The 15342-nt window shown below is 45.0% G+C and overlaps 1 protein-coding gene across 1 annotated transcript in view; it reads right to left on the bottom strand.

Moving 5' to 3' along the window:
• Positions 1–3259: 3259 nt before the first annotated feature.
• Positions 3260–15342, bottom strand: part of LOC136638640 (ovostatin-like) — an 83248-nt gene continuing 71165 nt past the window's right edge. The window contains exons 27-36 of the mRNA XM_066612673.1: positions 14386–14460; positions 13204–13369; positions 11145–11365; positions 9726–9941; positions 9480–9604; positions 8173–8263; positions 6667–6729; positions 6456–6558; positions 4241–4310; positions 3260–3449 (exon numbers count right to left, since the gene is read on the bottom strand). Coding sequence (XP_066468770.1) covers positions 4264–4310; positions 6456–6558; positions 6667–6729; positions 8173–8263; positions 9480–9604; positions 9726–9941; positions 11145–11365; positions 13204–13369; positions 14386–14460 — 1107 coding nt within the window. The 3' untranslated portion in view covers positions 3260–3449; positions 4241–4263. The remainder of the gene's footprint in view (positions 3450–4240; positions 4311–6455; positions 6559–6666; positions 6730–8172; positions 8264–9479; positions 9605–9725; positions 9942–11144; positions 11366–13203; positions 13370–14385; positions 14461–15342) is intronic.

The following is a 15342-nucleotide window of genomic DNA, read 5'->3' as shown; positions in this document are numbered from 1 at the left end:
TGCCTTGACAATTTTAGTACCTTGTCAGTGTGCCGTGAGACAAAAAAGGTTGAAAATCACTGTTCTAGGCAGACACTAGTCCTGTTCAGTCATTATGGCTTGAATCAACATAGTTCATAAATCAGTGGGGGGGGGGGGAGAGCTACGTAGCCCCACCCCCTATCACTGATGCATTCTGGAACCCTTGTCCCTCCCCTCTTTACACTCAGTGTCTGTCTGAACCTTTCAGGGTGGCAGTCACAGGGAGAAATTCTGCCACTGAGGACAAATGCTATCCATGCTGAGAGTGGGAACAGGCAGAGCTTCAGGAGAGCATAATTAACAAGGGTGGGGCTAAGCAGCAGGCACTTGCTCCCCACAATACGTGACCTCTATCCGCGCAAGTCCCAACAAGTGAAAAGGGCTAACTGACACCACCCAGAGTGAAGTGGTTGCTGCAGTCAGTGGCTAATCTAAATCAGAGGTGTTGACGTCAGCCCCTTGTGGCTTTCACTTGCAACACTGTCATCTCCAGGATGTGGACAAACAGGCTGTTTGGGGCTGTGTAGGCTACCCTGTGCGGCCTCAAGTGTGACCCCTTTTAGCTGGTGAAAACTGGTTGGGAAAGACCAGATCGGCTGCAAGTGGGGATCTGGGGCCAGCCATCTATTAGGATGACCCAGGCCGTTGCATCACTCTGCACTCACTCTTCCTCTTTGCCTGGCCTGCAACTCTTATGCAAGCTGTCTCAGGAAATGGAATTTCAGTAGAAGAGTCTGCACATGCATGTTCACAGCCAAGCTCCAGTCAAAGGGGTTATGCATAGGAGTGAGCGGGTTTTATTTCCTCTGTTCCATACCCTTACAGTTCTGTGAATTTACTTTGCCAATCCCATTTCTACAGCTTGTTTGAAAGTAAAATTTTCCTCAGTTGAAATTATCTTGTGAACACACACTATAGAATCCACATACAGGTTGAGTCTCAGTAGCCACAAGGGTTCCCCATTCCCAGAACCCTATGGATGCTAAAATTAGTGTTAATGGAACCCCATTTAAAAAACAATGTCCCATTGCTCAGCAATTTAAAAATAACCTCTCTTACCATTGTAATGCCCAAGAGTGGCAGCAGATAGGCAATCAGTCTCTCCCCCAGCACTTAGCAAGGCTTCACTCCCAGGCAAGCGACCCCTCCCTTCACCCAAAGAATGCAAAGAGGTGGTGATAATCACTTTCACTTTGCATTCTTTCATGTGCTCAGGGGGAAGGGAGGGGTCGCTTGCCTGGGAGTGAAGCCTTTCTAAGCTCCTGGAGAAAGATTGATTGTCTGCCTGCTGCAACTGTTACAAAGGTAAATGAGGCTATTGTTAAAGGACATTTTCCCTTTAATTTAAAGGGCCCTTCTCATCACATTGAGATAAAACTGGGGGTGAAAAGTCTGTGGATAATTAGGTTATACCTGTAAAACATGCCTCTTAATGCATCACTGAGGCCTTTCTTGAAGTCACAGCACCTGTTTAATTCTGCTGCACATGACAGAACATTTCTTACTGGTGCCTTTTGTGAAATCTAAGCCTTTCTGCTATGATCGAGGGCTTTGGTACGATGTGTTGCTAAACAATTTGCACTATTTCTCTACAAGACATGCTCATGGGCTTGTCTGGAGCAATCACATTGTATTCAATAAAAGATTTTCCATAATACTCAACAGTGCTATTACACACTTTTCTGGGAGAATCTCATTGACTTCAACATGCTGCTTTGGCCTTAGGGCCCAATCTGATCCAACTTTTCATTGCTGATGCAGCTGTCATGCAGTCCCAAGGTAAGGGAATGTTAACTTGAGGAGGCCTCTGTGTCTGTCCTTCCTCAGCAGGAAGCAGCATGCACCCTGTTGGCACAGCTGCATCAGAACTGGAAAGTTGGATAGGACTTTCCAGGATATGTGCAACCTCCTGATTTTAGAAATGGGCTATGTCACAATGCCAATGCAAGGGAGGGCACCAGGATGAGGTCTCTTGTTATCTGGTGTGCTCCCTGGGGCATTTGGTGGGCAGCTGTGAGATACAGGAAGCTGGACTAGATGGGCCTATGGCCTGATCCAGTGGGGCTGTTCTTATGTTCTTATGACTGGGCTCTTAGGCATTCTGCCTTAAGGCCAAGTAACTCTACACATACAAAGCCTCTTGCACACAAATAATGGCTGTAGCAATAATTATCCCTCCCATCCTACATGCATGGATCTGCTCTTCTATTAAGAACTCACGTCTGTATAGCTATTCAGCAGACCCCCCCCCCCATCAACTTTCAGAGAATGGGGGTAGGTCGGTCCCTTTTCAAGTATAGATTTTTCACATTTTAGTTATGTGAAAAGACCTAATGACCCATCTAATGATACGTTCACTTCTTCATATCTTTACCCTGGTAAAGAGTGAGAGAAAATGAATGGGCACAAAGCTCACTTAAAAAAACAAAAGTTCATAGAACCTTGTGTGTGAAAGTTTCAATCATGCAGAGCGTTATATCCCTCAAGGTGGTTGTACTCAAGCCAAAGATTTTAGAGGAGGAGAATAGAAGGGGAGAAAAGCTGCTGTGTTGGAGTTCATTGACAAATCAGACACAATTGTTTTGGTTTCAGTTTGGATCTCGGCAAATTTGTAGTGAGTTTATTCTCTCTCAGGTAACATGTTAGGCAAACTTAACACCCTATAAAGGCTTCAGGAGCATTGGCCCATCTGTATTTACAAGCATGTTGACTACCTTGTTATTTTGCAACAGCTTGACTAATGTATGGTAACTGTGCTTCTCATATGTGTTTGTCCATCCTCTAATTTTGCTTGACAACAAGTTTTCCACTTCATTCCACTGCCATACCTTGTTGTTTTATGTGTATAAGCTATTCTCACTATGTGTATGTTATGTATGCAGACAGCCAGATACATATAATATGCACCCATTATCTTTTTCTGACATATACAAATGGAAACGCACAATTGTTGAGAGAGCTACAGTATTGATTTGGGTAACAGTAATAAGTTGTCACTACAGATTAAAAGGGTGGTTCTGTGCTTGTTGGGGTCCTTAATTTTTCGTGCTGGGTTAGGTGAGGCTCTGCCTCCCTTACCTACCCTGACTGCACATCACTGCTTATTCAGCACAAGAGCTTTTTCTACTTATGCCCACTGACTGAGTAATCCAGCTCAACTAGAATTTTGGTTTCTGAAGTATTCAAATGCTTTTTTAAAAAAAAGCCACAGCAACAAAAAAGAGATTCATTCGAATGGTTTTACCTATCAGAGAGCCTTTTATTTTATAAATCAAAGACATTCAAAATATTGATTTGAATCTAGAGAAACTTTACAGCTAGTTCTCAGTTCATCAGCTCCACACCATCCTTCTTATCCTCTTACGACATCTGCAGGAATGATTTTCAGATTCAGATCAGGTTCAGGTATAGAGGTTGTTGTATTCCTTCTGAAAGAGTACAAAAATATTCTCATTTGAAAAAGAGAACAGAAAAAAATATATATATGCATAAAAGCATCTAAAGAACCCTGGAGCTGGTTTCCCCATCCACACATGGGTGTGTAGTACTGCTTGCAATTGTGGTACTAAAACTCCTTTTAGTTTTAACCGAATAATTTTTGTTTTATTTTAGCCAAATAGATATAACCACACAAATAGCAGGGGAAACACAATCAGCAAAGCCAGAGGATTGCACTTCTTTGCCTGACAAGCCTGTTTATTTTTTCCACTGGATCTGTGCAGAGAAACTCAGCTGTGTACACAGGGGTATGGTACCAGGTGCCTGCTATGAAAGTGTGACCCAGGCCATGCCTCTTGTATTGCCAAGGCCTGCAGTGCCTGTACAGCTGGCCACAAGTTCAGCAGTGCCATATCCCATCAGTGGAAGGACAAGTGGACCCAATGGGGGAACAGGGGCAGGAAGACTGGAGCAGGAAGAGGAGGGCAAATAGGAACCAAATAGAACTTCAGGTGGAGCTTGACCTGCAAGGCCAAGAATGAGAAGCCCAGGGGACTGAGGTCAAGGGACAGGATCTTGGGCAGCCCCGGTGGGGCAATGACTCTCTCTTCTCGAGGAGGCCCAACAAAACCCCCCTTGTACCATAGAGGGAGGACTGGAGTGCTGGCTCAAATCGCCTTCCTGCCGTGGACAGAGGTCAAGGTAGAAGAGACCTAGTGCAGCCTGATCTGAGGCAAAACAGGAGGGGTCAGACACCATCCAACTATCATCCCTTGCTTACCTGTCTCTTCGTTGGTTTCAGACTCAGGCCTGGTGACAGGGTGTGTTATATTGAGCCAGGGCAAATGCATCTGCCATGGGGAGAAAAAAAATACAGGGTACATCAGTAGATCAGAAATTGTATGGATCCAGGCTGTTAGTGAATTTTTTTTCAGGGACTGGCTTGAATCTGAGGCCAGGTTAAAATGCATCCAGGGGCACATACACAAAAATCTTTAACAGCGACTTGACCTGCAGAAGTGAGGCTTTTGACAGGAGGTCAGGAGGCAGGACAGGACAGGGGCAGGAGGTCTGGTCTAGAGGGTAGAGCCTCCGTCTGCCTGAAGATAACATCCACAAGGTCGCCAATTCGAGGCCACCGGCACTGTGCAACCTTGAAGCAGCTGACAAGCTGAAGCCGAGCTATTCCATCTGCTCTGAGTGTGGGAGGATGGAGACCAGAATGTGAAGCCAGATCGGAATGAAACACCTGAATGTAGTGGTTCTTGAAAGAAAGAACCTTCTTTCAAATTGTAAAAATCCCTATTTAATAAGGGATTTAAATAAGCCTGCCTATGTAAACCGCCTTGAATAAAGACCAAGAAAGGCAGTATATAAATACCTGTTATTATTATTATTATTATTATTATTGACAGCATTTTCCTACTGGCCAATCAAATTGCTATTGAAAACCCCAGTGGGACTAGGAAGAGGCTTCTAGGAACTACAAAGAATAACACACACACTGTCCATGCTGTAAAGCTGGTAATGTACAGGCTAAGAGCACCATGCTGTGCTTATTTACTCAGAAGTCAGATCCAATGAAGGTGAAACTTACTGCCAGATGGGTGTGCATTGCATGACAACCTCAGAGTAGGAGCTATAAGCAAAAGTCCCCGTTTCAAGTTCTACATTATGTAAACTTAGCCACAATATCTCAGCCTCAGCCTTGTCATAAGCAAAAGAAGGATAAAAAGAAAAGGAAATATGACTCTGCCTTACAGTGCTGCTGCCTCGACTGTGCTTTAGCACAGTCTGCTGCATAAATGGCAAGTACTATTGATGAATTCATCCTCAACCATTTACTTAAAATCAGTTTAATATTTAGCAACATTTATGGCCCTATCCTATCCTCCACCAGTCCACAGCATGAAGCGAAGCCAAAAGAGCGTGTGCTGCATGCCGTGGTAGGAGGGGGATCAGACACATGAGCATACCAGGGACGTGTGGTGGGTGCAGAGGCAGGTGAGGCAGAGCCTCCCCACTGGAGTCCTTCGAAAAGCACCACTGCCGTGTGAGGCACCCAGGCACCCACAACCCATGCGCTCTGCGTCCAAGGTGGCACACTTTTCAAAGGACTCTGGTGGGGAGGCTCTGCACTTACTGCATGTCCCTGGAGCACACCTCCCAGCCTCCTCTTTCTCAAAAAAACATTTCCTGTTGAAGTAACCTTGTATCCGTTCACATAATATGTTTCCTACTGAACCAGTGCCATACAAGATACGCTCATGTCTTGGCCCCTCCTCTCATTTCCATAGAGTTTCCCTAACAACAGGGTAGGGGTGGGGTGTGAGAGGGTCATCCAACTTCCCCTCTAAATGAACCATTCCCCCGACATGACTGGGAAAACTCTCAAGGAAATGGTCCAAGTCTAAACAGGTGGGCATGGCTTGAAATGGGAAAGTTATTGTTCAAACCAGCCTTATGGTGTGTTTATTATATATTTAAACCATTTCTATTTCCCAACTTCTGCCCCATTGAAGGGACTGCCAGGGTGGCTAACAATCAATATAAAAATAACATTACAAGAGTATTCAACCATTAAATAAAAATGCAATCAAAGAGGCATTGATAAAAACATAGTTCAGACCTGGCTGGGAATATGAACAACAAAGGAGAAGGGAAAAGGCAACAGAACCAAATCTACAAGTGAAACAAATGTGTTTTCACTGCCTCTCTAAAGGCTGGTAGCAATTGGGCCAGCTGGACCTCTCGGGAGGGAGAATTCCTTAAGCTAAGCACCCCTACTGAGAAAGTCTTGTCTCTCCTCTTCCTCTATTTATCAGCAGATTATGGGACACAAAGCAGGACTTCTGTTGATGAACACTGAATGTGGGGCAAGGCAATCTTTCAAGTATCCAGATTCCAAGTCATGTCAGGTCAAAACCAGCAACATCCTGGGTACCACTGAAAAATCATGGACATAATGATTGATCTGACTCTACCAGACTTCCTACCTGTTTCATAGTAATCGTAGATCATGACTGGAGCTGGCTTGCTGTTGGTCACAGGAAAGGTTTGTTCCAGAGTGATTTCTAAAGTAACTCGCTTCTTGGGAACCTGAGCACAGGAAGAGAGAAGATATCAGATTTCCATCTGTCTGAATATGCATCTTTGCACTAAGTTTTTTTCTGTGAAAAAAGTGAAAGCTTTTTTTCTGAAACTTACACCTGCCAGATACAAGAAGACATGGTCATTTCTGGTTTCTATACGCATCACTTTGTCCTGAAGCTGTATCAGTAGAAAAAGGAAGGAGAGAGATATTTTTAATTACAGGATATATCATGTCAAATAATACCAAAATGAGAAACAAAGTTTCATGCAACACTATGGCGTGTATAGATTCTGCTCTTTTGCAGAGCATCTGGTTGTTTCTGACATTCCTGCTGCTGAGAAGCTCTTCCTTTTGGAGATTCTCTAAGCAAAAATCTCAGAGCTCCTTACTGTGTGCCTCTTTACCAACACATAACAGCATCTTTTGCAGTGCTTCACTTCACTAGAGATCGCCGAGATGCTGATACTGTGCATGTTTAAGTGGGCACCACGCATGGAAAGTAGCATGTAGATGCCATGTTTCTATTCCCATGTGAAGAGTGCTAAGCTTTGCAGTGTTGCTTTTGTAGGAATGGTAAGGCCCACAGCTTCAGAAGGGATAAATAGTACAGTGAGGTCCAAATCAGGGCAGCCTCACAGGTGGGGCCTCAAACCTTACCTGGCCAGCTTCTGGCTCAGTGAGAGCTAACTACAACCCATCACTGCCTGGCATGCGAGGACCCAGAGAGAAGATTACGAGGCAATTGTAGGGGAGTAGATGCAACAGTGGACCACCCTCATCTTTCCCCAGTGCCATTTTGCAAATCTTGCTGCTGCTACTGCTCCCCACTCCCAGCAGGTAATCCAGCCAGGGGCCCAGGGCCCAATGGGGAAACTTAACAGGAGGTGGTGGGGTGAGTCCTCCTTTGTGCTACCATCTGCAACTATAGAAGGAGTGTCTATCGCCTGCCCACTGCTTAGCTCCTGGGCACCCTGAGTAGGGGAAGGGGGTAGCTGATGAGCTTCCCAAAGCATCAGAAGAGCAGAGCATTTGGGGGGAGGGGCTAATAGCATTTTTGATCCAGGTCCCCTGAAAGCTGGAGCTCCGACTGGTGCAAATTAGGGATGGGATTGGCTTGTTCCATGTGAAATCCCCATTGGAGCCCCAGCTTCCGATTGGGGAAGAAGTAATGCCAGAATAGGCTTAGGACCCATTGTCACTTCGGATCTCTTTTTGGTTTGATCATCACTTAGAAGACAAACTTGACATGAGTTTTTTCTCATGATCTTGCAAAGCCACGGGTGCCCATCTCTCTTGAGTTTCTTAGAAGCAGCAGCATGTGAGTTAGTGCTTTTCACTTGTGGAACCTGCACAACCTTGTACCTATATTTATTGTAAATTACAACAGTATGCAAAAATACACACCAGATATAGGAGGGAAGAGTGATTCCATTTAACTTATCAAGGAGTAGTGACCACACTGTTTATTTGTATGAGAAATTGGATTATGGTTAGATCTCACCTAACCTCAGAAAATACTCATTTGACTCTGCAGTTTTTAAGCATGGCAGTGTACTGCTTCAGACTTGAGACCATTAGTGTCCCTTGTTCCCCCCAGCATGTCTCATTTGATATTTTACCTTATCTAGAGATGCTTGGACAGGGACATAGCCAGATAGCATCTTCACATCAATGATGACCATGTTGGATGTGTTACGCTCTCCAGTGAACCTGAAACAAGAAAAATTGGAACAGAATCTGTATTCTGACTGTAGTCTAGTCAAAAACAAACTGCAAATGTTTTTGGAACAGCTTGTTAAATTAGAGTATTTTCCTCCCTAACAATCCATTAAATTTTCCAATTCTGTGGTCAGACACAAAATTGGGAACTAACCAATTAGGAACTGAAACTAACCAATTCCAGACTTTGGAACTAACCAGTTTGCATCAATGGAACTAACAAGCCCAGTCCTATCCCTGGCCATATTACAGCATGCTCCGCACCAATGCACTGAATGCTATGATTAGGGGGGCAATCTGACAGCCTGCATGAGGTACATGTTGTTAACTTACCTCCTGGTTTGCTTGCTGATAGTCTATGGGTCTCCTTGAATCTGTTCCACCCATTTTGCTGGCACAGGTCCAAGGAGAGTCGGGGGCATGTTGGGTTGCAAAATGGGATAGGATCTGAAAAAATTCACTTCCACCTTCTCTTGTCCTCTACACACTCCCTGGTTCCCCCCTGTTCAGTTACTTCCCCTGCCTTCCTCTCCCTGCCCACAAACTGTCTTACATGCCAGCCTACCTGCCCTGGCACTGTCCAGGGTCTGTGACAGTGAGGATCTACCACTGCAGCTGCCTTGTGACAGTGGCCTTAAACGACCAGGCAGCAATGCCATCTTCATTCCATCACAGGGCTTTTACACCAGCAGGATGCCAGTCATGCTGTTGTAAAAGGTCAGGGCAGTTAATTCTGTAAGTGACCTGCATAAATTGCATATATTGAACAAATGTGCACATTTACACATTGCATAATTTATTCTGCCAGTTGGAAGGGGGAAAAGGGGTGTTTTATCAAACACAATCTTCTTCCGCTTCAGCTTCTGAGAGTTTACCAGATCTATACACTGCCAAACACATCTTTTGTGACAGTAATAGAGACTTGCTTTTATTTTTAAAATAGTGGAGAGCCTTAGGAATTCTGCACTGTTTCCGTCCTGCAGAATCATGGTATTCACATCGTCCTGAGATTCCCAATGTGCTATAGATAGCATTGACCCAAACTCCTCATCTACCCTATGCAGGCAACAAGCAGTCCCATCAACACACCATGAATAACAGAAGTGCCCAAGATCTGTTTCGCAGTGTTAGCAATTGGGGAGCAACGTTATTTAGCCGACAGTACTGTCTTTTACCGTTCCGGCCTCAGACATCACTGCGACATTACCTGGCTGTCATGACAAGTTCAAATCTGGGCAGGTGGTTGCCTGTACAAGAAGCCTTTGTCGTCTGCAAGGTCAGGTCAAACCCAGAGTTCAGGGCAGGCAGATGGACGTTGTATTGCAGTGCTATCTGAAAGAGAAAAAACAATGATTCTATAGCAGAGGCACTTATTACATCACCATCTGCAAAGCTGCTGCAGCTCTAAGCAGCCAAAGAGTGTATCGAGTCTACATTCAGGGCTGCCATTTACCTGAATGTAGACATTGCCAATGCCATTCACTTCCACGCTGTAGTTTCCGGGGATGTGGGGCAAATCAGCCTGCTGCAGCAGAACACTGTTTTCTCTGTTCACCTGAAAGACTTTACTGAATGATCCCCCAGAGCTGACCTTGACTGTGTTTTGGGCATTTTCTACATAGGTGAGGACTCCATACTCTGCTAAAGCTTGGAGAGCTACAAGTGTGTCCTGGAAAACATAATGCAATGGTGTGTTAGAGAGCAATATGAGTTTTCTCATTTGTCACATTTGTGTCCCACCCTTCCTCTAAGGAGCTCAAAGTGATGTCCATCGGGGTGGGGGTGGGGGGCTGACAATGCAGGTGAGGCTCACAGAAACTGGTTTGCCCAGGACCACTCAGCACATGGAGTGGCTGAGCAGGGCTTTGAACCCAGGTCTCCCCAGTACAAATCCAATATTCTCCGCTGGCTCCCAGGGTTTCTCAGTATGTGCTAAAGACTCAAAGTACAAAGTAAGCACAGGAACCTAAAGGAGTCCACAGGGTGGCCCAATCCTAAGTGTACCACCAGTGGAATGTACATTCTGCAGGTGGAAGTGCTGCTGTGATAGTAAGCAAAATGAGGCCGCCAACAGCCTAACCACTTAGGCTACAATCCTAACCACACCTTCCTGAGAGTAAGCCCCACTGAACAAAATAGGACTTACTTCTGAGTAGACCCGGCTATATAAACTTACCTGGGAGTAAGTCCCATTGAACTCAATGGGGTTTACTTCTGAGTAGATGTATAGGATTGCACTCTTAGTCTTCATTCCCAGCTCAAATAAAGCCCAGTTACATTACAAAATATTTGTATACTACATTTCAGCAACAAAGTTCACAAAGTGGTTTAAACAGCAAAATAAACAGGAAGATGGTTCCCTGTTTCAAAGAGACTCATGATCTAAAAAAAGATGCAGAAGAAACACTGGCAAGGGGCCACTGGGAAAGGTATTTATTTCTTTTTTAAGACAGTTATTGTCCCTTTGCTAACTATGAAAGCACTGTTTTAAAAAGTACCCTGTAGCTCTGTTAGCATTAACTACACCATATGTAGCATGGTGAAACTGCCCTTGACCCTATCCATCTCATGTCATCTCATCTTCCTTTTTTGTTACCTATTGTTCCTGCCCTTCTACCCTTCACTATGTTGTCGACTCCATTACATACTCCTCCAAATAGCGTGGACCTATCTGTTTTGCCTATACTTCTTTGGAAAGCACCATGGTTACATGGATGGCATAAAAATGTTATTCTTGGTTTTCTTTTTTCCAAACTATGGGCAACAAGTAACCTTCCTCAAGCAGTATTCACTGCCATGAGAGTCCTTTCAAGTGATGCCATGGACAAGTCAAACCATGGCATCAATGTCACTTTTTGCCAGCAGAAGTCACCTGAGTGGAAGAGAAGCCACCATTAGGATTCTGCTGTTTGACAAGCCAACTTATGATCTGGTAGATAAATGTCAGGCCCTTCCGGGATAGGTTGGGTTGGTCTAACAAGGCCAATGCTATGTAGCCAGTAATCTCGATCTCAGCAGATGAGGCACGAGAATAGAAGGAGGGGTAATTTTCTGTTCCAGGCTTCTTTTCCCTTTCCCAGTGCACCAGATTTCCTGAAAATGAAGACACAAGAGAAGTAAGAAAAATGGCTCTTGTCATTAGTGCACAGGCTTCTGTATCTGTCTAAAAACTTCCTTTCTTTCATCGACATCAGCAGTAGCCAATGCTTTCTGGAAAGGTTGCAAAAAATCAAGCCCAAAGTAGGAGACTGTGCCATGCTAGAGCACAACCCAGGACACATACCTTTCCCCTGCCCATGTCTTGATGTGATTTTTCTACTCATCTATCCTGGGTAGAGAGCAAGCAGCAATGAAGGTCTGAAGAGGCAGGCAAAGATCCAGACTAGAGTCCATATCATAGCTGTGTTCAGGAAGTCAACTACTCTAATCCAGGTCTGTTCCAAATTGTTATGATTGTGTTATCCACAATGTAGGTTAATCACCCACCCATCATGTTGGCCAGTGGTTGCCAAAGAGTGCATCTTGACACTTCAGGGCAGTGGTTCCCAAACTGTGGGTTGGGACTAATTGGTTGGTTGCAGCTGGATTTTGGTGGGTCAGCAAATGGTGATGGAAAGATCAGAAAAATAATTAGCCTCTAGCCCCTGAGGCTATTCAAAAAATCAGATACTGTAATCAGATACTAATTACCCTGCAAAGAGCTCAGTTCCTGTAATGTGTAAGGTAGCTACTAATTGCCTTGCAAGGAGCTGAGATTCTGCAGCTTGCAAGCATGTGTAAAGAGATTAGATTAGGATAGATTAGGATAGATATGGATGGATGGATGGATGGATGGATGGAGCGAGCTCCCATTTGAAAAGTATGGTGAACCTAGGTGGGTCCTGATACAGCGTCATTTTAAATAGTGAGTCCTTGCTGTAAAATGAAAATGAATGTTAGAGCCAGATAAGAAACTATAGTCTGCTTTCAAGAAGGTTACAAGAAAACTGCATCTTGCATTATTAATCCTTTATCTTTCATGTTAACAAAAAGATTACTGACATATTTTTGAATCAAAGAAAAATAAAATAGGAAAAGCATCTAAAGGACTGTGTAACTTTCATGCAACACACAAATCAGTTGTTAAATGTGGTTTAAAAAGAGAAGGGAATGAAGGGAAATTCATAATACATTTTCCTTTGTAAAGTGAGCAAACCAACTTTGTGCAATAGCAGAAACTACTGGAGGGAGGGAGGAGGATTTCATGTCGTAAACTAAGGATGAATTTATTTCTAACGTCGTGGCACACTCACAGGGGCACCATGGGATGTCTCCAGTGGCCCCTCCTATATGTTCCCTGGGTGCCACCATATTGGATCTTGGAAAATCTTGTGAGATCCAAAATAGCAGTGCCCAATTGAGTTGGGAAGAAGAGGCTATGGGGCACAGTGACACAAGTAAGTTTGGGAACCACTGATGTAAGTCTATGAGCCTAAGGGCGGAATCCTAACCCCTTATGTCAGTGCTTTCCAGCACTGACATAAGGGCAATGCGGCTCTGAGGTAAGGGAACAAACATTCCCTTACTTTGAGGAGGCCTCTGTGACACCCAACTGCAGGATGCAGCACATGTCCCACTGGCATGTGGGACTTGCCAAAAGCACTGACATAAGGGGTTAGGATTGTGCCCTAAACTGGCTGAGGGGACACCACTACACTGCATGGCATCAAGGGGCCGGAGCAAAAGATTTATCTTCTGTTTCCTAAGGTAAATTGAGAAGCAGGGAGTGCAATAAAAAATATGAACACAATAGCAGATGTCAGCTATTACTTGGGTCCTAGGGCAGAAGAGATAGGGGCTCAATTTCAGGTAAGTCAAACTGTAGTTGAGAGCACTGGATTATTACAACTGGTTAGAGTTGGAGATGCTGATTCACAAGACAAGTCACTTACCAGTTCTAACAGCTTGTCTTTTTAAGTCTTCCAAGATAGTTTTCTGTTTCTCCCTGTTGCCAGCAATGCCATACATGTAGGCCAAGAGAGCCTTTTCATAGATGTTGTGGACACCCTTCTCAGAAGCAGCATTCAAGTAAGACAGGGCATTTTTCACCACAGGAAACTAGAGTATAAGATACACTGAGAGTGAATCCAGAGAACAGAGGTAGGAAAGCTGAAAGTGTCTGGTGGGGTAGTAGTACTCTCCCTGAGAGGTGAAGTTTGCAGTTTGGGAGTCCTTCTAGCCCTGCTCCTGGGTAAGCAGGTGGCAGCCATGGTCAGGGGTGCTTTTGCAAAGCTTCAGCTGGAGTGCAACTGTACCCCTTTCTGAGGAAGACCGATCTGGTCAGTGCAACACATGCTTTAATGTCAATCAACCTGGATAATTGCAATGCACTCTATGTGGGGCTACACTTGAACAGCATCTGGTAGCTAAAGCCGGTGCAGAATGCTGTGTCACAGGTCTTAGTAGGGGCCCATGCTTCATAACAACAACAACAACAACAACAACATAAAAACATACTAATTTCATCCTACAACAACTTCACTGGTTGCCAGCAATTCAAGGTGCTGAACTGAGTCCTAAATGGTTTAGAACAGGATATTTGCCACCTGAATCTGCACACCCACTTAGGGCGCAATCCTAACCCATTTTCCAGCACTGACATAAGGGCAATGCAGCTCCTAGGTAAGGAAACAAACATTCCCTTACCTTGAGGAGGCCTCCGTGAGTGCCCCCCAACTGCAGGATGCAGCACACGTCCCATTGGCACAGCTAGGCCAGTGCTGGAAAGTGGGTTAGGATTTGGGCCGCAGTCACCAACTGGGGCTTGGCTGACTGTTCCCCCTCTGTCAGAGGTCAATAGAGGGACACACATGACAGGACCTTTTCAGTTGTAGCATCCAGGCTTTGGAACTCCCTCCCCCTAAAGAACATAACATAAGAACACAAACCCAGTTAGCCCCTTCAGTGGTAACCCACCCTCTCCTGCCCTCTTCTCATGCCCAGAAACTCCCCTGTTCTATCCCTGTTCCGATAGGGTCAGGCCGTCCATTTCAGGTAGGTATATATAGACTGAAGCCCGAGAGGAATTGCTTGAGGAAATGCCCATGAAAATGAAGATAATAGAAAATTCATACCGCCACATCAAGTCCAGCCCGCAGCAGAGATGCGGTAACAAAGCTTGTGAGTACAACTTTAGCATCTGATCCATCCTGTTTGCAAAGAAAAGTCCGTTCAATGCGCACTCACACACTCTTCAAGAAATTTTGCTAGTCTTAACCTTCCCTCCCCCCTTATTTTGCTTTCCTCAGAATTCAATGCTTTTGCCCAAGCAGGAACCCCTATTCCATTTGCATTTCATTTTAGGTGAAATTCGGAAATGGCTGTCCATTAAATGGAAAACTATGCCTTATGTGGCTTTCTCCAGGTCCTCTTACTTGCCAGGGAGATGGCAATATTTATGGGCATGAAAATGAGAGGACAATATTTCTCTTTCAATTACTTTTAGCACTGTGTACCAACGATGGTCGGTTCTCTTTATATGCAAAGTCGCTATCTGCGAATTTGCTTATCTGCGATGGGCAGAATTGCCACCTACTCTCTTTATCTGTGACTCTGTTCTTCTTATCTGTGAAAACTGTGCTGGTGCTCTCAGGGGGGTGGGGCTTGGGAGAGCTATGAGCAGACAGGGGTGAGACCGGTTGTGGGAGAAGGAGGAGGCAAAGAAACAGGGGCGTCCTCATGAGTAAAAGACAGCACCGGCACTGTGCAGGGGTGAGAGTATGTCTATACGGTATACTGCCAACGGGAGAGGAGGTATTGGAGAATCAGACACATTTGTGTCAACTTCCAAACTTGTCCCACCATCTTGGGGATTCCAGCTGAACCTTCACAACCTGGTGATCATGAGAGGCAGATGATGAGAGGCTCTGGAAGGTTGCCTGAGGGCTGCTCAGGGGCCCAGGGAAAGCCCAGGGAAGGTGCCAAGAGACAGGTGGAGGAGGAGGGGTGAAGCAACCTTCTCCCCACTGCTGAACCCTGAGGCCTCACTGTTGGGTCAGCAACCTTCAATGCATCAAGGAATATCCAGCACG

The sequence above is a fragment of the Tiliqua scincoides genome, chromosome 2 (assembly GCF_035046505.1).
Source record: "Tiliqua scincoides isolate rTilSci1 chromosome 2, rTilSci1.hap2, whole genome shotgun sequence".
Taxonomy (NCBI): Eukaryota; Metazoa; Chordata; class Lepidosauria; order Squamata; family Scincidae; genus Tiliqua; species Tiliqua scincoides.
The sequence above is the reverse complement of the archived record's forward strand: the minus strand, read 5'-3'. Positions and strand labels throughout refer to the sequence as shown.